The sequence below is a fragment of the Chiloscyllium plagiosum genome, unplaced genomic scaffold (genome assembly GCF_037043375.1).
Source record: "Chiloscyllium plagiosum isolate Xiang-an unplaced genomic scaffold, Cpla_swu_hap1 HiC_scaffold_44, whole genome shotgun sequence".
NCBI classification, from domain to species: Eukaryota; Metazoa; Chordata; class Chondrichthyes; order Orectolobiformes; family Hemiscylliidae; genus Chiloscyllium; species Chiloscyllium plagiosum.
Genome location: NW_028270182.1, coordinates 17205222 through 17229323, shown reverse-complemented (window position 1 = coordinate 17229323; position 24102 = coordinate 17205222). Strand labels below are relative to the sequence as shown.

Here is a 24102-nt window from a genome sequence, read left to right as displayed (position 1 = left end):
AGACACAGGTTCGCATGCTCTCATTCACACACACAATCTCACTATCTCACACACACATTTTCTCTCTCTCTCACACAAACACACAAACTCCCTCTCACTCATACTCACACAAACTCATTTTCACACACTCTCTCACTGTCTCACACACAAATTCTCTTTCTCGCACTCACACAAACTCTGTCTCACTCACATACACACAAACACAGACTCTGATACAGACACACACACACTCAGACATACACTGGCACTCCCAGACACACACATTCAGAGGCACACACAGATACTCACAGACTGATACACAGACACAGATACACATAGACACAGGCATACACTCATAGCCACATGCTCTCTCTCACACACACATAGTGACACACACACACACACTGCTTTTCTCATTCGAGAGTAATAACTGGTGCGAGGTTGATCTGAGCGAGGGGAGAGAATGAGAAGGCAAGGCCTTCATGGTAACCTCAACCAGTGCAGCGGTTGAACCCACACTGCGGCATTGCAGACCAGCTGCCCAACCATCTGTGGGTCAGTTAGTTCACACCGAGCGCCAGACATTAACTCTGTTTCTCTCTCCACGGAAGCTGCCAGACTTGCTGCGTTTCCGCTCGGTTCTCTTCAGATTTCCAGCAGCTGCAGCAGTTTTGCCGTCACTGAAGCCAATTGGATCGGTCGGTTGAACAGTGACACACACAAACAGAAATGGCTTGGGAAGCTCAGCAGGTCTGGCAGCACCCGTGGAGAGAGGGAGAGAGCTAACGATTTACCACTGGGTAGGTGAGGCAATGCTGAGTGCATGCTCATGAGAGCTAGAATCTAACCCGTGAGTGTGAGAGAAGAATATTTGACTGTGTGAGAAAGGAAAAATATTTATGAGAGAAAGCATGTCTGAACAAATGGGTCAGCCCCTTCTGTTTGCCAGTGATGGCTTTGTGCGAGGACGATAGTGTGTGTGTGTGTGTGTGTGTGTGTGTGTGTGTGTGTGTGTGTGTGTGTGTGTGTGTGTGTGTGTGTGTGTGTGTGTGTGTGTGTGTGTGTGTCACTGTGTCTGTGTGTGCGTGTGTGTGTCACTGTGTCTGTGTGTGTCACTGTGTCTGTGTGTGCGTGTCACTGTGTGTGTATGTGTGCATCACTGTGAGTGTGTGTGTGTGTCAGTGTCTGTGTGTCACTGTGTGTGTATGTGTGTGTCACTGTGTCTGTGTGTGCGTGTGTGTGTGTCACTGTGTGTGTCACTGTGTGTGCATTTGTGTGTCACAGTGTCTGTGTGTGCGTGTGTGTGTGTGTCACTGTGTGTGTATGTGTGTGTATCTGTGTGTGTCACTGTGTGTATGTGTGTGTCACTGTGAGTGTGTGTGTGTCAGTGTCTGTGTGTGCGTGTCACTGTGTGTGTGTCTGTGTGTGTCACTGTGTGTGTATCAGTGTCTGTGTGTGTCACTGTGTGTCTGTCACTGTGTGTCTGTCACTGTGTCTATATGTCTGTGTGTCACTGTGTGTGCCTGTCTGTGTGTGTGTTTGTGAGAATGTGAGTGTCTGTGTGTGTGTGTGTGTGCGTGTGTCTTTGTCTCTGTATGTGTGTGTTTGTGTGTGTGTCTGTCTGTCTGCATGTGTGTGTTTGTGAGTGTGAGTGTCTCTGTATGTGTGCTTGTCTGTCTGTCTGCCTGCCTGCGTGTGTGTGTGTGTGTCTGTGTCTTTGTATGTGTGCGTTTGTGAGTGTGAGTGTCTCTGTATGTGTGTATGTGTGTGTGCATGTCTGTCTGTCTGCCTGCGTGTGTGTGTGTGTGTCTGTGTTTCTGTATGTGTGTGTGTGTCTGTCTGTCTGTGTGTGTGTTTGTGAGTGTGAGTGAGTCTGTATATACGTGTGTGTGTGTCTGTCTGTGTGTGTGTGTGTGTTTATGAGTGTGAGTGTCTCTGTATATACGTGTGTGTCTGTCTGTCTGTCTGTCTGAGTGTGTGTGTGTGTTTGTGAGTGAGTGTCTCTGTATATACGTGTGTGTGTGTCTGTCTGTCTGTCTGAGTGTGTGTGTGTTTGTGAGTGTGAGTGTCTCTGTATATACGTGTGTCTGTCTGTCTGTCTGTCTGAGTGTGTGTGTGTTTGTGAGTGTGAGTGTCTCTGTATATACGTGTGTGTGTCTGTCTGTCTGTCTGAGTGTGTGTGTGTGTTTGTGAGTGTGAGTGTCTCTGTATATACGTGTGTGTGTGTGTGTGTCTGTCTGTCTGTCTGAGTGTGTGTGTGTTTGTGAGTGTGAGTGTCTCTGTATATACGTGTGTGTGTGTCTGTCTGTCTGTCTTCGATGGAGTTGCCAATGTTGGCTGACACTTTGCCCAGTGCGCCCCTTCCTTCACCAAGCGCCCCACCCTCACCATTTCAGAGGCGACAGTTCAGGCAAAGGCAAGGTGAAGGAAGGCCTGGGCCCTCAGAGAGCAGCTTGACGTGACGATTTTGTCTCCGACGTCGCCTTTGTTCGAAAGCTGATTGTAGGCCCGTCGCCCCGGCAACACAAGCGCCTCCACTGGAAGGTGTTGCTGGTGAATGAGTAGACCACGGGGTCCAGGCAGCTGTTGAGGCTGGTCAGCGCCATGGTAACCCGCCGGGCCGAGTAGGTGAACTGGATGAGGCGGCAGCTGGACAGCACCCGAATCCGCCTCAGGGTGTGCACCAACTGGATGAGGTGGTAGGGCACGAAGCAAATGAGGAAGACCACCAGTACCAGGAGTACCGTGCGGAGGGCCTTTCGCTTCACCGTGTGCACCGACTCCTTGCCGACGGTGGGCTCCAGCAGCTTCTTGGCGATGAGGGGGTAGCAGACGATGATGACCACCAGCGGGATGAAGAAGCCAATGATGGCAGCCACAATACTGATCCCGGAGATGCGGCGGCCCCAGGACTTGGCGTTGAAGTTCTCCAGGCACGCTGTGTTGCCGTTGGGGAACCGGCTGGTCAGCGGCCCTCCGAGGCACAGGTAAAGCAGGATGGAGGCCAGCAACAGCCAGATGAGGCAGCACGTGACCACGCGGTAGCGGGTTTTGCGCAGCCAAAGCGAGCGGATGGGGTGGACCACGGCGATGTAGCGGTCCACGCAGATGCAGGTGAGGAAGAGAGTGCTGCCGTACATGTTGGCGAAGAAGAGGGAGCCGGTGATCTTGCACGCCACCTCGCCGAAGATCCAGTCGTTCTCCAGGGCGTGGTAGACGATTTTGAAGGGGAGCAGAACGGTGAAGATGAGGTCGATCACGGCCAGGTTGATCATGAAGATGTCAGAGGGCGTGAACTCCCCCTTCTTCCTGAAGAGGTACCAGAGGACGCAGAGGTTGGAGACGGTGCCAAAGACAAACACCAGGCTGTACACCACGGGAAACAGGACATACTGGAAGTCGGCGCTGACCTGGCAGGAGTTTGTGTTGTTGGTGAGGTTGGCACTGCCTGTGGAATTGATACCCATTGGAGACGATGTGTATGACGCCCATCCCAGGGACCAGTCTCGCTGGGTCACAGTGGAACCAGTGTCAGCTGTCAGCATGTTTGGGTCAGTCGTGGCAAGGAATCTGAAATTATAATAACAAGAAGCAACAGAATTGCATTAGCGTATGCGAATTTCGGTTTGAATCCAACAAAACATCTTTGTTATGCCACTAGAGTGCACTGGCCTTAATCTACACATTTTGCATTCCTTACATTGGGAGAAGACATTGGTGGGACAGTCTTTACAGGCTGAAGGGCCTTTTCATTTCTGTATGATTCAAACTGTCATAAAGTCAGAGAGATGTACAGCTCAGAAACAGATCCTTTCGATCCAACCCGTCCATGCCGACCAGATACCCCAACCTAATCTAGTCCTACCTGCCAGCACTTGGTCCATATCCCTCCAAACCCTTCCTATTCATATACTCATCCAGATGCCTCTTAAATGTTGCAATTGTACCAGCCTCCACCAATTCCTCTGGCAGCTCATTCCATACACGTACCACCCTCTGCGTGAAAATGTGACCCCTTAGGTCTCTTTTATATCTTTCCCCTCTCACCCTAAACCTATGCCCTCTAGTTCTGGACTCCCCGACCCCAGGGAAAAGACTTTGTCTGTTTTCCCTATTCATGCCCCTCATGATTTTCTAAACCTCTATAAGGTCACCCCTCAGCCTCCGACGCTCCAGAGAAAACAGCCCCAGCCTGTTCAGCCTCTCCCTAAAGCTCAAATCCTCCAACCCTGGCAACATCCTTGTAAATCTTTTCTGAACCCTTTCAAGTTTCACAACATCTTTCTGATAGGAAGGAGACCAGAATTGCACGCAATATTCCAACTGTGGCCTAACCAATGTCCTGTACAGCCGCAACATGACCTCCCAACTCCTGTACTCAATACTCTGCCCACTAAAGGAAAGTATACCAAATGCCGCCTTCACTATCCTGTCTACCTGCGACTCCACTTTCAAGGAGCCATGAACCTTTATACCTTGAAATTTGCGACCTCCCTCTTTAGAGCAAAACCCTGAGGAAACAGAAATCAAAGGACCTGGAGGAAGCTATTTGCTGTCCTTTTTTGATCAAACCAGAAGCTTATTTTTCGCTTCATTCTTTCACAGGATGAGGGCACCATTAGCTGGGCCCACCATTTATTGGCCATCCTTAATTGACCAGAGGGTTAATAAGACTCAAGCACATTACTGTAGCTCTGGAGTCACACAGCGTCATAGAGTCCTTCCACATGGGACAGGCCCTTCAGCCAAAACTGGTCCATACCGACCAAAATGGCCATCCATGCTCACCCCATTACCCTGCACTGGGCCCATACCCTTCTAATCCTTCCCTCTCCATGTATTTGTCCAACTGCCTCTTAAATGTTGTTGATGTACCCGCCTCAACCACTTCCGCTGGCAGCTCATTCCATCTGCGTACCACCCTCTGGGTAAAAATGTTACCCCCCCTCATGTTCCCTTTTATTCTTTCCCCTCTCACCTTAACCTGATGCCCTCTAGTCCTCGATTCCCCAACCCTGGGGAAAAGGCTGAGAGTATTCACCCTATCCATGCCTTTCATGATCTGAGACACCTCTATAAGGTTACCCTTCAGTCTCCAAAGAAAGTATCTAGACCAAATCAGGTAAGGATGGCAGTTTCCATCCCTAAAGGGCATCAGGGAACAAGATGGATTTTTCCTGACAAACTGGTCAACATTAGATCCTTAATTCCACATTTTTTTAAGAATTGAATTCTAATTTCACCATCTGCCATGGCAGGACTTGCACCCACATCCTCAGAACGTTACCTGGGTCTCTGCGTTCGCGGGGAGAAAGTGAGGAACGCGGGATGCTGGAGATCGGAGCTGAAAATGTGTCGCTGGAAAAGCGCAGCAGGTCGGGCAGCATCCAAGGAGCAGGAGAATCGACGTTTCGGGCATGAGCCCTTCATCAGGAAACGTCGATTCTCCTGCTCTCTGCATTAGCGGTCCAGCGATAATACCCCTCAGCCATCACCACCCCCCACCATTTGCTCATTCACGGGATGTAGGTTTTTTTTTTAATTAGTTAACTAATTAACTCATAATTAAACAACTAATTCAGTCAATGTGAAGATTGTGAGCCAAGTGCTGAGAAGGTGGGATTGGAAGTGTGATGTGGTTATCTTGGACTGGTGCAGACTGAGTGTGCTGAAGGGAACTTTCACGTGCTGTAGCTCTTGCTGATGAATCTTCTTCATGCTTTTTCTCTCCCATGTTTTTGTTTTATTTCTGTTTGCATATTTTCCCTTTTGCTTTCTCCCTCTGTCTGCCTTCCCGCCTGAATTTATCCACGTGAACCTCCCCTTCTGCTTTTTATTTTCACCTTTAAATTCCACAGGTTCTGAGGTTTTAATGAAAAACTAGCACCCGTTAACTCGTCGTATCAAAATCTCGAATGGCACGTGATAAAGAAAGGTTTTCCTCCTTCTCTTCTCTAAACCTCTCGCCTTCCACTTTAAAATGATGCCCCCTTGATATTGACCCTTTGACTAAGTTGCTATCTACTCCCTCTTAATCTTATCCAAGTCTGTCAGGTCCCCCCTCAATCTTCTATATGCAAAAATAACAACCTGAGCTTATCCAGCCTCCCTTAGTCACTAGACTGCTCCATCCCAGGCAACATCCTAGTGAATCTCCTCTGCTCGGATATCTCTGTGGTGACCAATACTGCACAGAGTACTTCCCACAGTGGCCTAACCAAAGTTCTGAACAGCTCCAATATAACCACCCTGCCCTTATAACCTATACTCTAGATTAGAGTGGTGCTGGAAAAGCACAGCAGTTCAGGCAGCATCCGAGGAGCAGGAAAATCGACGTTTCGGGCAAAAGCCCTTCATTAGGAATACAGACAGAGTCTCCACCCTTCAGGCTTTCTGCCTGTATTCCTGATGAAGGGCTTTTGCCCGAAACGGCGATTTTCCTGCTCCTCGGACCTAATCTAGATTCTGGTTTCCAGCATCTGCAATCATTGTTTTTACCTTATAACCTATACCGTGACTGATTAAGGTAAGTGTCCTACATGACTTCAAAATTACCCTATTAACCTGTCCAACCAGCTCCAGGGATCTGAGGACGAGCACTCCAAGATTAGATTAGATTAGATTAGATTACTTTACAGTGTGGAAACAGGCCCTTTGGCCCAACAAGTGCACACCGACCTGCCAAAGCGCAACCCACCCATACCCCTACATTTACCCCTTACCTAACACTACAGGCAATTTAGCATGGCCAATTCACCTGACCTGCACATCTTTGTGGGAGGAAACCGGAGCACCTGGAGGAAACCCACACAGAAACGGGGAGAACGTGCAAACTCCACACAGTCAGTCGCCTGAGGCAGGAATTGAACCCGGGTCTTTGGCGCTGTGAGGCAGCAGTGCTAACCACTGTGCCACCGTGCTGTTATTCATTGAGCACTTCCTTTTTTTGTTCCTTCTTCCAAAGTGCATCACCTTTAAATTCCACCTGCCAAAGATCTGCCCAACCCATTTATATCTTCCTATAACCAAACCTAGTTCATGGAATCCTCACTACATGGAAGGGGACCAAGCCTATGTTTGAGTCCAGATGACCTCAGTTGAAATCATAGAATCCTTGCAGTGCAGAAAAAGGCCATTCGGCCCATTGAGTCTTCACTGACCCCTTCGAAGGGCATCCCATCCTCACCAGGCCATGGCTCATCCATCTAGTCTGCTCCTCTCTGGACAGGGCAAGGCAGTTTCTCACAGCCAGAGCACTCTAATCTGCACATCTTTGGACTACAGGAGGAAACCCACGCAGACACAGGAAGAGAACACACAAACGCCACACAGACAGCTGCCCGAGGCTGGAATTAAACCCAAGTCCCTGATGCCATGAGGTAGCAGTGCTAACCACTGAGCCACCATCCCAAATTTATTTCCCATGATGTCCATACAATTTCTTTTTGGAAGCATTGCTCACTTCCGACATACGAATGGCAAAGTGTTTCAGACAATTAACTGCAAAATGATTTCCCTTCAGAACAAAGGGGGACCAATTTAAGACCAACGTGAGGAAAGAACGTTTCTCTTGGGGGAATGAGTCTTTGGAATTCCCTTCTTGCCACAGAGAGCCGATGGAGGGAGGTTAGAGTCCTTGCATTTATTTAAGGCTGAGTTCAATTGATTCTTAATCAGTTGGGGAATGAAAGGTGACTGGGAAAAGGGAGGAAAATGGACACAAGGAATGTTGGATCAGCCATGCTCCCCTTGAACGGTGGGGTAGACTCGAGGGAGTCCAACACACTACTCCTGTTCCAATTTCTCGTGTTCTTTCCTGGTCTTATGGTCTCCTGCAAATCTTGTTGAAAACCTCAAATCTATAGTTTCCAAGTCTTTGGAAATAACGAGCAGCTTTGCCAACCTTCCATCGTGATTTTGTCCAAGTCTATGCAAACAACGCTCCATGTCCTTTGCTCCAACCTCTCCAGCCTGAACGTGTCTTAAAATGGACTCACTGTACAGCGATATATCCTGTTACTCCATCAGGAAGTAATCAAGGGAACCAAGAAAGCTAACGAAATGTTGGCGTTTGTGTCGAGAGTGTTGGAGTACAAGGATGCTGACGTTGTGCTGCAGTTATACAAAACCCACTTGGAGTACCAGTGAACAGATGAGGGCACCACACTTCAGAAAGAATATCTTGGCCTTGGAGGGAGCCCAGGACAAGAATGATACCTGGGCTTCAGGAATTAAGCTGTGAGGAGGATTTGCACAAATGAGGCCAGTTTTCTCGGAGAATTTAAAAGGTTACGGGGTGATCTGATCGGAGCCTTCAAGATACTTGAGGGGCAGGCAGCATTGAGGAGGTGGGCAGGTTGCGGAAGGATTTGGACTGGTTAGGAGGGTGGGCAAAGAAGTGACAGATGGAGTACAACATGGGAAAGCGTGAGGTCATGCACTTTGGTCAGAAGAATAGAGACATGGGTTGTTTTCTAAATGGGGAGAAAATTCAAAAGTCTGAAGTGCAGAGACTTGGGAGTTCTAATCCAGGATCCTCTCAAGGTAAATTTGCAGGTTGAGTCAGTAGTTGGGAAGGCAAATGTAATGATGCATATTTTGAGAGGACATGAAGATAAGAACAGGGATGTATTTCTGAGGCTCTATAAACCACTGGTCAGGCCACATTTGGAGTATTGTGCGCAGTTTTGGGCCCCATATCTCAGGGAGGATGTACTGGCCCTGGAGCGTGTTCAGAGGAGGTTCGCAAGAATGGTCCCAGGAATGAAAAGCTTAACGTACAAGGAACATTTGAGGACTTGGGGTGGCACGGTGGCTCAGTGGTTAGCACTGCTGCCTCACAGCACCAGGGTCCCAGGTTCAATTCCAGCCTCGGGTGACTGTCTGTGTAGAGTTTGCACATCCTCCCCATGTCTGTGTGGGTTTCGTCCGGGTGCTCCGGTTTCCTCCCACAGTCCAACGATGTGCAGGTCAGGGTGAATTGACCATGCTAAATTGCCCATAGTGTTAGGCACATTAGTCAGAGGGAAATGGGACTGGTTGGGTTACTCTTTGGAGGGTTGGTGTGGACTGGTTGGGCCGAAGGGCCTGTTTCAACACTGTAGGGAATCTAATCTATATTCGATGGAGTTGAGAACAATGAGGGAGGATCTAATTGAAACATCCAGAATAACAAATGGCCTGGACGGAGAGGATGTTGGGAAGATGTTCCCATTGGGAGGAGGGACTAGGACCCGAGGGCACAGCCTTAGAGTAAAGGGAAGAGCTTTTAGAATGGAGATTCTTCTTCAGCCAGAGAGTGGGGAATCTATGGAATTCACTGCCACAGAAGGCTGTGGAGGCCAGGTCATTGAGTATATTTAAGACTGAGAGAGAGAGGTTCTTGAGTATCAAGGCAATCCCGGGTTACAGGGAGAAAGCGGGAGAATGGGGTTGAGAAACTTATCAGCCATGATTGACTGGCGGAGCAGAATCGATGGGCAGGAAGGCTTAATGTTTGCTCTTATGTCTCCTGTCTCATTAACAGCAAAAGACAGAGATAAACCATTTCCACTGGTTGGAGGTTGTAGAGCTCAAGGGCATGGTCTGAGAATTTAAACCGGACTGTTCAAGAGAGACATTAGGAAGGACTTCTGCACTCACAAAGGATGGTAGAGGTTTGAACCTCTCTTACATAACTGGCTGCGTTAGTTAACTTCACATCTGAGATCAATATTTTGGTCAGTGTGGGTAGGTTTGAGCCGAAGGGCCTATCCGACTCAATGACTCTACTCCTTTCATGAAACAAAGGTATTTAAGGGATATGGTGTTAGGCCACAGATTAGCCACTGAATAGTGGAATAGGGCCAAGAGGCTTACTTCTGTTCCCATCAAAGAAAATCGATGATATGCATCCAACACATTCAGGGTTGTGCAAATAGCTTTCGGCGTGCCTTGGCAAACACAAAGCTTCCTAGCTTTCCGTTGTCTTTTCGTTACTCTGTTGTGGTGTATGGTTGTACCGGCAAAGCCCAGTATCTGTTGCCCATCTCTTCATCGCTTGTGGGAAGCTACTGGTGAGTCATCTTGCTTGAGCTGCTGCTGGGTGTACTTTTAGGGAGGGAGTTCTGGGATTTGCAGCCAGCGACAATGAAAGAGTCGGGGCGGTGCGTGACTCAGAGGGGGATCTGCAGGCGGTGTGCCCACTGCCCTTGTCTTACGAGCTGGCAGAGTAGGTGGAGTTTGGTAAGTGTTGCCCATTGGTTGAAGTGTCGGAAATGCACCTTGCACAGCACTGCACACAGCTCTCACTGCATGTTGGCGTCGGTGAGAGATAACCTTTTTTAATAAGTGTATATTATTCATTTAAAAAGTCTTTATTTATATACATAGTCACCAGAGCAGTTCGATTCAGTCGGTGGGTGACAATTGGGCTGCTTTACTCTGGATGGGCTCATGATAAATGACATAATACCTGCATCCCCACTCTAAGTGATTAAAGACTTAACAGCAATCTCGGTTTATTCAATACATCACATCAGTTGTATGGCACTTTGATCCTTTTACTGTAAATTCTGACTCCTTTAACCCTGTCCCACCTGGCAAAGGAGCGGTGCTCTGAAAGCTAGGGCTTCCAACTAAACGAGGTCAATTCCTGGAATGGCGGGACTATCTTACGCTGAAAGATTGGAGCGACTGAGCTTGAGTTTAGAAGGCTGAGAGGGGATCTGATTGAGACGTATAAGATTATTAAAGGATTGGACATTCTGGAGGCAGGAAGCATGTTTCCGCTGATGGGTGAGTCCCGAACCAGAGGACACAGCTTAAAAAATAAGGGGTAGGCCACTTAGAAAAGAGTTGAGGAGAAATGTCTTCACCCAGAGAGTGGTGGGTGTATGGAATGGTCTGTCCCAGAAGGCTGTGGAGGCCAAGTCTCTGGATACTTTCAAGAAAGAGATGGATAGAGCTCTTAAGGATAGTGGAATCAAGGGGTATGGGGATAAGGCAGGAACAGGATACTGATTGAGGATGATCAGCCATGATCATAATGAATGGTGGTGCTGGCTCGAAGGGCAGAATGGCCTACTCCTGCACTGACTGTCTATTGTCTAAACCTGTTGGACCATAACCTGGTTGTCGGGTGATTTTTTGTTTTGTCCACCCCAGTCCAACACCGGTCCCTCCACATCAAGCAGTGTTTAGCCACTCCAGGCTAGGGATGGAGGGGGAGGGAGGCCTATTCCATCATACTCCTGCCATGTGTCTTGCGTATGGTGAACTGCTGGGGAGTCGGGGATAACTCTGTATTCAGAACTACAGTCATTACGTAGCTGCGTGGTTCAATTTCTGGTTGATAGGGCGAAGCGAAAAGTTGATAGTAGGTGGAATTCAGCACTGAGTGCCAATGTTTTCCCATATTATTGTTTGTAAAATCTCTTGCTCTTGTATCAAGCTAGCACAAAACGCAGCTCAGAGTCTCTGCCTTGGCTACAAGCTTCCAATGGTGTCATGTTTATTTGAATTCTTGGAACCTTTGCTACATTCTGTAGCACACCTTGTCTTCAAAGCCTTGCGAGCAGCGTGTAAATAAACTACCTCCACCCACCCACGTCTCCATCAATTCCTGACAGAGCTCAGTCAGGTTGGTTAAACATACTCAGCATTCCCCGCTTATCCCAGGATCGGGAAATTTTCCCCTGCCCAGAAAGAGGCCGTTTCACTCAAAGGCTGGCTTGCCCCAGCTCTCTGAATGAGCAACTCGCTTATTGCCAATAACCGCCATCATCTTCCTCTATGCCCTTTCTGATGACAGTCTGGCTCCCCTTCAGCAGAGTTTGCATCTCGTCTCATCGTTGTTCAGGTTGAGACGAGGCAACCTTCCTCCCCACCGTAAGACCATAACAGCAGAAACGGAGGCCATTCAGCCCGTCCAGTCTGCTCAGCCGTGCAACAAAATCGTGGCTGATCCGACAATCCTCAACTCCGCGTTCCCTTGTGGTCCTCACTTCCCTTCCTCGTTCAAAATCTCAGCCTTGCGATCGATCCTCCTGCTGTATTAATCCCCACCTCTTTCACTGGGGTCCGCGCCCGCGCGCTTCCCTCCACTTCACCCGACAAAGGAGCGGCGCTCCGAAAGCTTGTGATTTCAAATAGACCACAACCTGGTGTCACGTGACTTTGTCCACCCCAGGCTAACGCCAGCAGCTCCACAACACTGTGGGCTGGCTAATAGCACCTTCCTTGTGTACAGTGTAATGAAGTGGCTCTGAGGAGTCAGGGAATGACAGCACATAAGGTGAAAAATATTGACTTAATACCTCAGCAACAGCTCTAATTAAACTTTCTCTTCCTTTTACGGCCCATTTACTATTCATATGCTATAAAACATTTTGGCGTTCCCTTTAATATTGGCCAAGTTTCTATTTGCATCCACTGAGTTCATTTGCTTTTCATTTCCTCTCTGAACCTTCAGTCTGGTTCTCCATTGTATAACCTATGTGGCATTTACCAAGATTATATCTCACCTTCTTCATGTAAATCTCTATCTTTTGTGTCATCCAGGGTCGTATCCATTTGTTTACACCCCTTAATTAGTAATATAGTGATATGGTGGTTCGCACTGCTGCCTCACAGCGCCAGTGACCCGGGTTCGATTCCAGCCTCGGGCGACTGTCTGTGTGGAGTTTGCACATTCTCCCCGTGTCTGCGTGGGTTTCCTCCGGGTGCTCGGGTCTCCTCCCACACTCCAAAGATGTGCAGGTTAGTGGGATTGACTGTGCTAAATTGCCCTTAGTGTTCAGGTTAGGTGCATTAGTCAGGGGTAAATGGAGGCTGGGGGCAATGGGTTTGGTTGGGTTACTCTTGGGAGGGCTAGTGGGAGGCCGAAGGACCTGTTTCCACTCAGTAGGGATTCTAATTCTAAACTGTGCCCAATGTACCTGAAAGTCACCCATCGCTCAGAGATTGCAAGATTTTGATTCAGGTTATATTCAGCCAAGATCAGGGTTGGCTTTCACCCATTACTCTGGATTGTTCCTTGCCCTTTTTCATAGCAAATCTAAAACATATGATAGAATGATCACTGTCCCCTAAACATTGCCCCATTAGCATTTGATACACTGGGGTGTTGACTATAAGGAGAGGGAAGTTACGCTGCAGCTTTATGGAACTCTAGATAGGCCACACTTGGAACATTGTGTACAGTTCTGGTCACCCCACTATCAGAAGGGTGTGGATGCTTTGCAATGGGTTCAGAAAAGGTTTACCAGAATGTTGCCTGGTGTGGGGAATTTTAGTGATGAAGATAGGTTGGATAGACTGGGTTTGTTTTCACTAGAATGTAGGAGGTTGAGGGGTGACCTGATAGAAGTTTATAAGATGGCGAATGGCTAGAGGGCAAAATATGAGGATGTATCCCAGGGTGGAGGTGTCAATAACCTAGGGGACACAGGTTCAAGATGCGGGGCGGGGGGGGGGGGGGGATGATGTTTAAAAGAGATGTGCGAGGCAAATGTTTTTCACACAAAGAGTGGTGAGTGCCTGGATCGCGCTGTCAGAGGATGTGGTGGAAGCTGACACAACAGCAGCGTTCACATGAACGAACACATGAATATGAAGGGAATAGAGGGAAATAGATCGTGAAGGCAGTTTTAGTATGGAAGCGCAAAATGTGTCAGCGCAGGCCTGGAGGGGCCGAAGGGCCTGATCCTGTACTGTATTGGGTTTCCTTCACAGAATTGCAGAATTGTTAGAGTGCAGATGGCGGCCATTTGGCTCATGTTCCTTGTCTGAGCTCATTAGATGAGCATCATAACCAGTCCCACTCTCCTGGCTTTTCCCCTGTGTATTACTACTATCCAAACAGCCATCCAATGCCCCTTTTGGATGGTTCAATTGAAGCTGCCTCCACCACATTTCCAGGCAATGCATTCCCGACCCGGGCTACTCGCTGCGAGAAAAGCTTTTACCTCAAATCACCCTTATTTGGTTTTCACATCACTTTAAGTCCCTGCCCCCTCTCGTACATTTTCCCCTTTGAGTGCAGGAACAGCTTCTCTCTCTCTCTACCCTGCCCAGACCCTGCTCATGATTTTGAAAACCTCTACCAGATCTCCCTCTCAGCCTTCTTCTCTCTGAGGAGAACAGTCTCAACGTCTTCAATCTGTCCTCATTGCTGAACTATCCAATCATTAGATTACATTACATTACATTACAGTGTGGAAACAGGTCCTTCGGCCCAACAAGTCCACACCGACCCGCCGAAGCGAAACCCACCCATACCCCTACATTTACCCCTTACCTAACACTACGGGCAATTTAGCATGGCCAATTCACCTGACCCTGCACATCTTTTGGACTGTGGGAGGAAACCGGAGCACCCGGAGGAAACCCACGCAGACACGGGGAGAACGTGCAAACTCCACACAGTTAGTCTCCTGAGGCGGGAATTGAACCCGGGTCTCAGGCGCTGTGAGGCAGCAGTGCTAACCACTGTGCCACCGTGCCGCCCATCCCTGGACCCATTCTTGACAATGGCTGACTGCACTTTCTCTGTTTCTCTCTCTGTCTCCCTCCGATGCGTTCAGATCTTTCCTATCATGTGGCGCCCACAGTACTCCAGCTGAGGTCCAACAGGCGTCTTATACAAGTTCAACATCTCTTCTTTGCTCTTGCTCTCAATGCCCGCCTCAATAAAGCCAGGAGCACTGCGTGCTTTATTAACTGGTTCTCTTCATCTGTTCTGCCACCCTCAATGAGTTGTGCACGTGGCTTGGGTTGTTCTCTCTGGAGTGACAGACATTGGTGGGAGACAGGGTTGAAGTCAGTAAAATGATGAGCTGCACAGTTAGGGTTGGTGGGTCAGAATACTTTTCTCCCCCAGAGTTGGAAAATATAATACTGAGGTGGGGGCAAGCATTTTAGGTGAGAGGCAGACAATTCAAAGGAGGGGACAGTTTATTTTTTACACAGAGAGTGGTAGGTGTCTGGAATGCACCGCTATGGGGTGGTGGTGGAGGTAGATACAGTAGGGGGCATTTAAGGGGCTTTTAGTTAAACGCATGAACATGCAAGGAATGGAGCAAGAAGGGACTGGTTTAATTTGGCGTCACGTTCTGCCCAACATTGTAGGCCAAAGGGCCTGTTCTGTGTTCAAAACATAACAAGCTCCCCCTGCTCCTGCATTGTCTTTAGAATTTTGCCTCCTATTTAATGTTGCCTTTCAAAGTTCCTCTCAATAAAATGTGTCAACTCACATCTCTCAATCCACCATCTGATTTCAAAATTCCAGGTCCCCTCTCCTAGGCTGCGAAACACATACTGCTGTCGAATATTTTCTTGAATGCCACCCCGTGAATTCTTGCCCATCTTTGCACTTATCACCACTTCCACCTGAGGCTATATTCCAATCATCAAACTTCCCCCCAATGTCTCCCACACGTGACCACTACTTTTCTCATTCCTATGCCTACATTTTAGATTAGATTCCATACAGCGTGGAAACAGGCCATTTGGTCGAACAGGTCCACACCAACCCACCCATACTCATTTCCCTCTGACTAATGAACCTATCACTAGAGCGCGGCCAATTCATCTTTGGACTGTGGGAGGAAATCAGAGCACCCAGAGGAAACCCACACAGCCAGTCACCCAAGGCGGGAATCGAACCTGGGTCCCTGACACTGCGAGGCAGTCGTGCTAACCACTAAGCTACCATGTCCCTTTAAATTTGGAAAATGATTCTCTCTGAACATAACAATGAAAAGAAGGATTTTCCCTTCTCCGTCCCTCTGCTCAATAATGGCTGATCCACGCCCTTCTCATTACCTTGTAGACTATTCCAATACAAGTTTATATTTGCATAATTAATGATCTCCTTTAATGCTCCTCTTGAAATCTTGTACCGCTCTCTAATCTCTTTGCAAATTTGTTTTTCCACTTCCTTCCTGTCAATTAGAGGCTTATAGATTCCAAAGTGCAATGTAATTGTGGTGTTTTTGTGGAAATGTGTTGTGCCCCGCCCAGCTTCTGGAGTAGGCAGCTCAGAAAGGGGACTCCAGCACTGCACCCAGATCCTGTACAATTCAGCTCTGCCCAATTTGAACACGGATCACTAACTTCAGACTCTACCCTGCTCGCTGCCACTCTGCGGAACCCACAGCGTTATCTTAATCACACTGTCCAACGTGATCTAAAATGCATGCATGGTGCTTCAGTGGCTAGCGCTGCTGCCTCACAGTCCAAGGGCCCAGGTTCGATTCCAGCCTTGGGTGATGTCGTGTGGAGTTTGCACATTCTCCCCGTGTCTGCGTGGGTTTCCTCCCACTGTCCAAAGACGTGCAGCTTGGGGTGGATTGGCCACACGAAATAGCCCATAATGTTAGGTGCATTAGTCAGGGGGAATGGGTCTGAGTGGGTTACTCTTCGGAGGGTCGGCGTGGACTTGTTGGGCCGAAGGGCCTGTTTCCATACTGTAAATAATCTAATCTAATGGCCTGCTTCCACACTGGTGGGACTATGCTTGCGACGTATACAATGATGAGGGCACACAGTCAGGCTCTATTCTCCTTGACGGAGTTATAAATGACCAAGGGGGAGGAGGGCTGGGAGAAAAAGCTTTTGTACTCAGAGGTTGAAGGAAATCTGGAACTCCCTGCCCGTAACGGTGGTACAAGCAGAAGGAACAAAGAACAACACAGCACAGAAACAGGCCCTTCGGCCCACCAAGCCTATGCTGACACACCACACCCTTCCAAACTAAAAACCTTTTGTCTCTACACTGTCCATATTTTTCTATTCCCTGCCTATGCGTGTTTCTGTCAAGCTTCCTCTGAATTGTAGCTAATGTATCTACTTCTATCACACCCCCCACCCTCCCCCACCCAAGACTGCATTGTACTCACCACCCTCTGTGGTAAAAGCCTTACCTCTCCTATCTCCTTTAAAGGTTAGCCCCTTCTCCTTAAACCCGTGTCCCCAAGTATTTTTTGTTTCGAACGCGGAATCGGAAATTGCTGGAGAAATCTCAGCAGGGTCTAGCAGCATCTGCGAGAGAGAAAGCTGAGGTAACATTTCAGGTCCGGTCACCTTTCTCCAGAACTGTTCTTCCAACCTGCCACGTTCTCCCAGAAATGTTTGGTTTTGTCCCTGATTTCCAGCATCCACAGTTCTCTTCAGCTGTATTGACGCTCCTACCCTGGGAGCAATGGACTCTGCCCATCTGATCTACCGGTGCTCCTCATACGTTTGTAAACTTCTATCAGGTCGCCCCTCGCCCTTCAATGTTCGAGAGAGAGCAAGCCAATCTCTCCACAGAGTTAATACCCTCCAAGCCATCCTTGTAAACAGAGGCTCTGAAGAATGGTTACTGACCTCGAAACATTAACTCTATTTCTCTCTCTGCAGATACTGCAGAGTTTCTCCAGCAATGCTGGAGAATGTGGGCGTCACTGGGCAGGGTGCACCACCCATCCCGAGTTGCCCAGAGGGTCGTTAAGAGTCAACCATGTGCGTCTGGAGTCACGTGTAGGCCAGACCAGGTAAAGATGGCAGTTTCCTTTCCCCTAAGGGCAGTACGGTGGCTCAGTGGTTAGCACGGCTGCCTCCCAGTGCCAGGGTCCCAGGTTCGATTCCTGCTTCGGGCAGACTATCTGCATGCAGTTTGCAAAATCTCCCCTGTGTCTGGGTGGGTTTCCTCCCACAATCCAAAAATGTGCAGATTGGATGAATTGACCATGTTAAACTGCCCCGTAGTGTACAGGGATGTGTAGGCTAGCTGCATTAGTCAGTGGTAAATGTAGAGCAAAAGCTTCTGAGTGGGTTGCTTCTTTGGAGACGCGGACTTGTTGGGCTGAAGGGCCTATTTCCACGCTGTAGGGATTCTATTCTAGGACACTATGAAAGTGACATGTGCAGACATTTAAACTGGTGTAACAATATTGCCATTCTCAATTCCCTTTTACCAACCACATACTGTCAGTCTGACCAGCTGTGCTCTTGCTGCGTAAGGGCCTGTCCTTGTCCGCCCATGAGCAGCTGCCTAACTTTTGCAATCTTTCAGGCTTTCAAAGCTGCCCATGATTTGAAAGGAGGTTGCTAATTTGTGGTCAGGGCGGCTCCCATTTTCACACTCTGCCAGTTAATGGTGATGCCATCTATTTGACCTGGGTGACCTTTCTGCACTCAGCGCTGTCAGCAGTGTTAAGTATTTCCCCTTTATCTCGCAGCTGGTGTCTCTGCTGCCTTTAACATTACATTCGCACCGATTGCTCCATTTCCTTCCAATGAAGGCATTGGCATTCCGTCAGAGGGAGCCAGGAGATAGCTAGGGTTGCAGATGCTGGAGAGTCAGAGTCATTAAAGGCACCCCTGGTCAGGCAGCATCCGGGGAGCAGCAGAGTCTACATTCCACTAGGACTTGGGAGGGGGAAGGGAGCTGAGGCATAGATGAGGGGGGTTGGGGCGAGGGGAAAGGTAGGTGGGATGGCGATAGGTGGGTGAGGACAGGAGGTGATTGTGATGGGTTGGTGGGAAACGTGGAGCCGAGAGGTGGGAAGGAAGATGGCCAGGTCAGATGTCCAGTCGGAAGATTGGATCTGGGATGGGGTGGGGGATTTGGAAACTGGTGAATTTGGTTGGAATCTCAGCCATGCTTTTTGTCCCAGGAGAGGATTCCTATTCTCATTCCGAGGTCATGCAATGTCCACGTCCTTTTGTTTTGGGGATCAGCTTGACTTTTGTTCCACAACCAGATCTAATTCCCTTACGGAACGTGGGCAATGTCTCGGAGTCGAGTGGAGATGTTCAGAAGGTTCAAGGCTATGTTCACCTCCCAGGTAATTCCGGGGGCTACCGTAGGGAATTTTGAAACAAAACACAATTCACAGGATGTGAGCCTCACTGGGCAGGATGCACTGCTCATCTCGAGTTGTCCAGAAGATTGTTAAGGGTCAACCATATGGGTCTGGAGTCACGTATAGGCCAGACCAGGTAAACGTGGCAGTTTTCTTCCCTAAAGGACATTAGTTAAAAGATGGGTTTTCTCCCTGACAAACAGCAATGATCATTAGAGTGATAGAGCTGTACAGCACAGAAACAGACCCTTCAGTCCAACTTGTCCATGCCAGCCAGATATCCTAAGCCAATCTAGTCCCGTTTGCCAGTATCGCTCATATCGCTCTAAACCCTATTCATGTACCTATCCTGATGCCTTTTAAAATCATTGTACCAGCCTCCACCACTTCCTCCAGCAGCTCATTCCAAACACATACCACCCTCTGCGTGAAAATATTGCCCCTCACGTCCCTTTTATATCTTTCCCCTCTCACCCAAAGAGTTCTGGACTCCCCCAACCCAGGGGAAAGACTTATCTATTTACCATATTCGTGACTTTATAAACCTCTGTAAGGTCACCCCTCAGCCTCTGACGCTCCAGGGAAAACAGCCCCAACCTGTTCAGCCTCTCCCCACAGCTCAAACCCTCCAACCCCAGCAACAACCTTGTAAATCTTTTCTGAACCCTTTCAAATTTCACAACTTTCTTCCTACGGGAGGGAGACCAGAGCTGTACATATAAAGAAGCACTTGGATGATACAAAGGGAAAATTATAGAATTCCTCTCCAAGGAAGATTTAAATGGGCCAATTCTATCCCCTAATCATTTGTGTATACTCGCTAATATTCTTATTTATGTTTCTCCTTCCTATTCAAAGTGACCTTTAATACTTTATCCTAATACATATCCCATGTAATGTGTCAAACAGAAATTAAACAATTCCTCAAGTGCAGTTTAATTATTGTTTAAACAGGCTATTTTTCCCAATCTCATTCCTTTCCCCCCAAAAATTAAAAGTTATTCTGACCCCCCCCCCCCCCTCGCCTTCTAACTATTTATATCGTAACAGACTCGAAACATTCTCACTACTTTCAACTTCCTGAGAGTCAATCACGTATTGAAACTTGCTTGATGACCTTCCCAAGATTTTGTTAGAACAATTCAGACATTTGTCTCGGCCGTCAGAAAATTGGAGTCAATTTCGATTTGGTGTGACTGCGGGAGCACCATTAACATTAGAACCAGCATGTCAGGAAGGCTAAATAAACCAGATAACAATGAGTGAGCGATGGTGACTGAAAGCTAGGCAGCTGGGTTTTTCATGGAGAATGGGCCCGGTGGCTCAGTGGTTAGCACTGCTGCCACACAGCACCGGGCTCGCAGGTTCGATTCCAGCCTCGGGCAACTGTCCGTGGGGAGTTTGCACATTTTCCCCAGTGTCTGTGTGGGTTTCCTCCCACAGTTCGAAGATGTGCAGGTTAGGGAGGATTGACGATGCTGAAGTTGCCCCATAGCATCCAAGGATGTGTAGGTTCATGGGTTAGCCATGGGAACCGCAGCATTTGAGAGAAGGGGTGGGTCTGGGAGGAGTGGTCTTCAGAGGGACAGTGTGAGCTTGATGGGTCAAATGGCCTGCTCCCTTAATCTCCACTTTAGTCAGTGAATTCTGATGAAATGAAGTTTATAGCCCTCAGGAAATTCTAGACCAGGGTATCTCGCCTGATTTTGTTTTATCAAAATTCAGATAAAGTCACTGAACGGCTTAGGGAAGGTCAGTGGTAAAGCAGCAATGTCACTGGGTTAGTAATCCATTCAGGTGTTTGGGAGCATTGAACACCTACAGTGTCAGGGCAGGCCAATCCAGTCAATACCAACTCTGCAGAAACCACCTAGATCCACCCTATCCCTGCATTTCCCAAGGCTAAACCACTCCACCTACACCTCCCTGGACAACTTAGCATGGCCAATCCACCCTAACCTGCACATCTTTGGATAGTGGGTAGAAATTGGAATGAACTGACACAGACATGGGGAAGAACGTGCAAACTCCACACAGAGAGTCACCCGACAGTGGAATCGAACCCGTGTCCCTGGCGCCGTGAAGCAGCAGCGTTAACCACTGAGCTGCTGTGCCACATGGGCCTGAATCCAGCCGCGGAACCGAGTTTGTTTACAAAAGCTCCGGAATTAAAAGCCAGCCACTGGCGATCACTGTTTGGAAAAGCCACCCGGTTCAGTGAAGGAAATCTGTCCGACCTTGTGCAGTTTGGACCTGGCACACGACTCCAGCTCCCCCTACCCCCCCCCCCGCCCTAACCCCCCCTCACCCTCCCCAGTGATGCGGTTGCCGCTTACCTGAGCAAATAGATGGGCGACCGGTTCTAGCCCGAGCCTCTGGCATCCAGGTCCTACCAACAAATGAAGGAAAGAACATTCCGTCACCACTTCCCTTTTGCAAATGCTGAGGTTTGCTACTTTAGTCACAAGCGAGTGACGGAAGACACATTGCAAGGCCAGGCTGAGAGAACTCCCCAACAGCCTTCTGAAAACTACAGATTACACACTCGAATCAGTTCGACCTCACATGAATTCGCCATGCTAAATTGTCCATTGTATCCAGGGATGTGCAGGTTAGGATGGATTAGCCATCCTAAATTGCCCCATTGTGCCTGGAGATGTGTACGTTGGGTGGATTGTCCATGATAAATTGCCCATTGTGCCTGGAGATGTATAGGTTGGTCAGGATTGGCCATGCTAAATTGCCCATTGTGCCTGGAGATGTATAGGTTGGGTGGATTGGCCATGATAAATTGCCCATTGTGCTTGGAGATGTGTACATTGGGTGGATTGGCCATGCTAAATTGCCCATTGTGCCTGGAGATGTATAGGTTGGGTGGATTGGCCATGATAAATTGCCCATTGTGCTTGGAGATGTATAGGTTGGGTGGATTGGCCATGATAAATTGCCCATTGTGCCTGGAGATGTATAGGTTGGGTGGATTATCCATGATAAATTGCCCATTGTGCCTGGAGATGTATAGGTTGGGTGGATTGTCCATGATAAATTGCCCATTGTGCTTGGAGATGTATAGGTTGGGTGGATTATCCATGATAAATTGCCCATTGTGCTTGGAGATGTATAGGTTGGGTGGATTGGCCATGATAAATTGCCCATTGTGCCTGGAGATGTATAGGTTGGGTGGATTGGCCATGATAAATTGCCCATTGTGCTTGGAGATGTGTAGGTTGGTCGGGATTGGCCATGATAAATTGCCCATTGTGCCTGGAGATGTGTAGGTTGGTCGGGATTGGCCATGATAAATTGCCCATTGTGCTTGGAGATGTGTAGGTTGGTCGGGATTGGCCATGATAAATTGCCCATTGTGCTTGGAGATGTGTAGGTTGGTCGGGATTGGCCATGATAAATTGCCCATTGTGCTTGGAGATGTGTAGGTTGGTCGGGATTGGCCATGATAAATTGCCCATTGTGCTTGGAGATGTGTAGGTTGGGTGGATTGACCATAGGAAATGTGGGGTTATAGGGCCTGGGTGGGAAGCTCTTCGGAATGTTGTTGGGCCAAATGGCCTGTTTCCCAATTCTCTCGGTGAGGTAAAGCCCACAGCAACTGAAGGAGGCCATTCAGCCCGTCAAGTTTGTCCCACCATTCAACATGGCTGACCTGCGCTTCCTCAACTCCACTTTTCCTGCCTTCCTCCCCTTGACCCTCGATTCGTCCACTGATTCAAATCCTGCCATTTTCATTCTCGCAGGCCGTCTGCATCGACCTGCAGGCTTTTCACTCACTCCCGGCCTCCCCACCCATCTTTCTGCCAATTCACACATTCACTTCCCTCAGCCGAGTCACTTGTTATTTCTATGTATCACAGAGCAAAAACAGTGGGTTTCGGGACAAATCCCCTTCCCTCAAACCCGACCAGCTTCCAAAGCATCTTCGAGACGACCAACGCGAGTTTCTCCGGAACTTCCTGCGTTTGCACTTTCACAGTTCTGTCCCTTTCTCCACTTGGCGACGGCAGTGGCTCAGTGTCTCAGTGAGAGAGTGTGTGTGTGTCTCAGTGAGAGAGTGTGTGTGTGTGTGTGTGTCTCAGTGAGAGTGTGTGTGGGTGTCCAAAAACTCACACTCTCCCCTCCACCCCAACAGCAAGAGACAGCGATGGGCAGTCGCCTGAGTTGCAGTGACAGTCCGTTCCCGAGACATACAGAAATAAAATAACTCACCTGTAACCTGTGTCTTCAGAGATCTTTTGCGATGCGGTGGAATCAGGATGGATTGTGGAGTCTCTGAAGTTCTTTCTCAAAAGACTTTTAAATGGTCTGCTTTTTTTGCTTAATAATTGCTCCCTCTCTCACTCCTTGAATCACTCAGTCTTTCCACCTCACGTTTTTCTGAATGTTCAGTCACACTGTCTATCAGCTATTCCTTTCTCTCTCTCGTTCTCTCAGCGTGTCTGTCTCTCTCTTGCTGTTTTTCGTGAAACATGAGATTTTGTTACTGAACGCCTTGGTGATTAATCATTGCAACCCAAATGGCTTCCAATAAACCTCTCACTCAGAATCCCATGCCTTTCTTTGTTAGTAATATTATTTTAAGTGCTTGGAATTTCCACATTGTGCAACTGAATGTGTTTGATCAGAGATTGCTCACTGGAGCCTGTTACAGACTCTCATTAATCATGCATTTGGAGCGAGCAAGGGGGTAAAAAGCAGTAAAAGGGTTCTGAGCAGTTCATTAGCGCTGCCTGAGACTCACAGTCTGAAGATAAGGGACAGAGATGAGAGGGTTCTTCACAGAGAAAAAACAATTGAAGCCAAAACGTTAAATGCTTTCAAGTAGGGGAAAAACTTTTTCTCTGGAGCGGCCGAGGCTGAGGAGAGACTTGAAAGGAGTCTACAAAATTATGAGACACATTGGCAGGGTGGACGGTCAGAGTCTTTTGTTTCCCCAGAGTTGCAATGTCTAAAATTAGGGGATGTGCATTTAAGGGGGCAAGTTCAAAGGAGAGGTGAGGGGCATTTTGTTAACGAGGGTGGGAGGAGTCAGGAACGTGCTGTCAGGGTGGTGGTGGAGGCAGATGAGATGGGGTGTTTAAGAGGTTTTTAGATAAGCACATGGATATGCAAGGGATGGAGGGACATGGAGCAAGGGCAGGCAGCGGGGCTTAGTCTAATTTGACGCCATGTTCATTGTGGGCCGAAAGGCCTGTTTCGGTGTTGTTACTGTTCTATGATTAAATTCCCCACAGTGCGGAAACAGGCCCTTTGGCCCAACAAGTCCGCACCAACCCTCTGA

The 24102-nt window shown here is 48.4% G+C and overlaps 1 protein-coding gene across 1 annotated transcript; it reads right to left on the bottom strand.

Moving 5' to 3' along the window:
* Positions 1–952: 952 nt before the first annotated feature.
* Positions 953–23166, bottom strand: LOC122548252 (lysophosphatidic acid receptor 6-like). Its single transcript, XM_043686783.2, has 3 exons — positions 23031–23166; positions 21146–21198; positions 953–3549 (listed from the first exon to the last, which is right to left on the bottom strand). Exon 3 carries the CDS (start codon positions 3522–3524, stop codon positions 2421–2423), a length of 1104 nt encoding a protein of 367 aa, XP_043542718.2. The 5' UTR covers positions 3525–3549; positions 21146–21198; positions 23031–23166; the 3' UTR covers positions 953–2420.
* Positions 23167–24102: the final 936 nt, after the last annotated feature.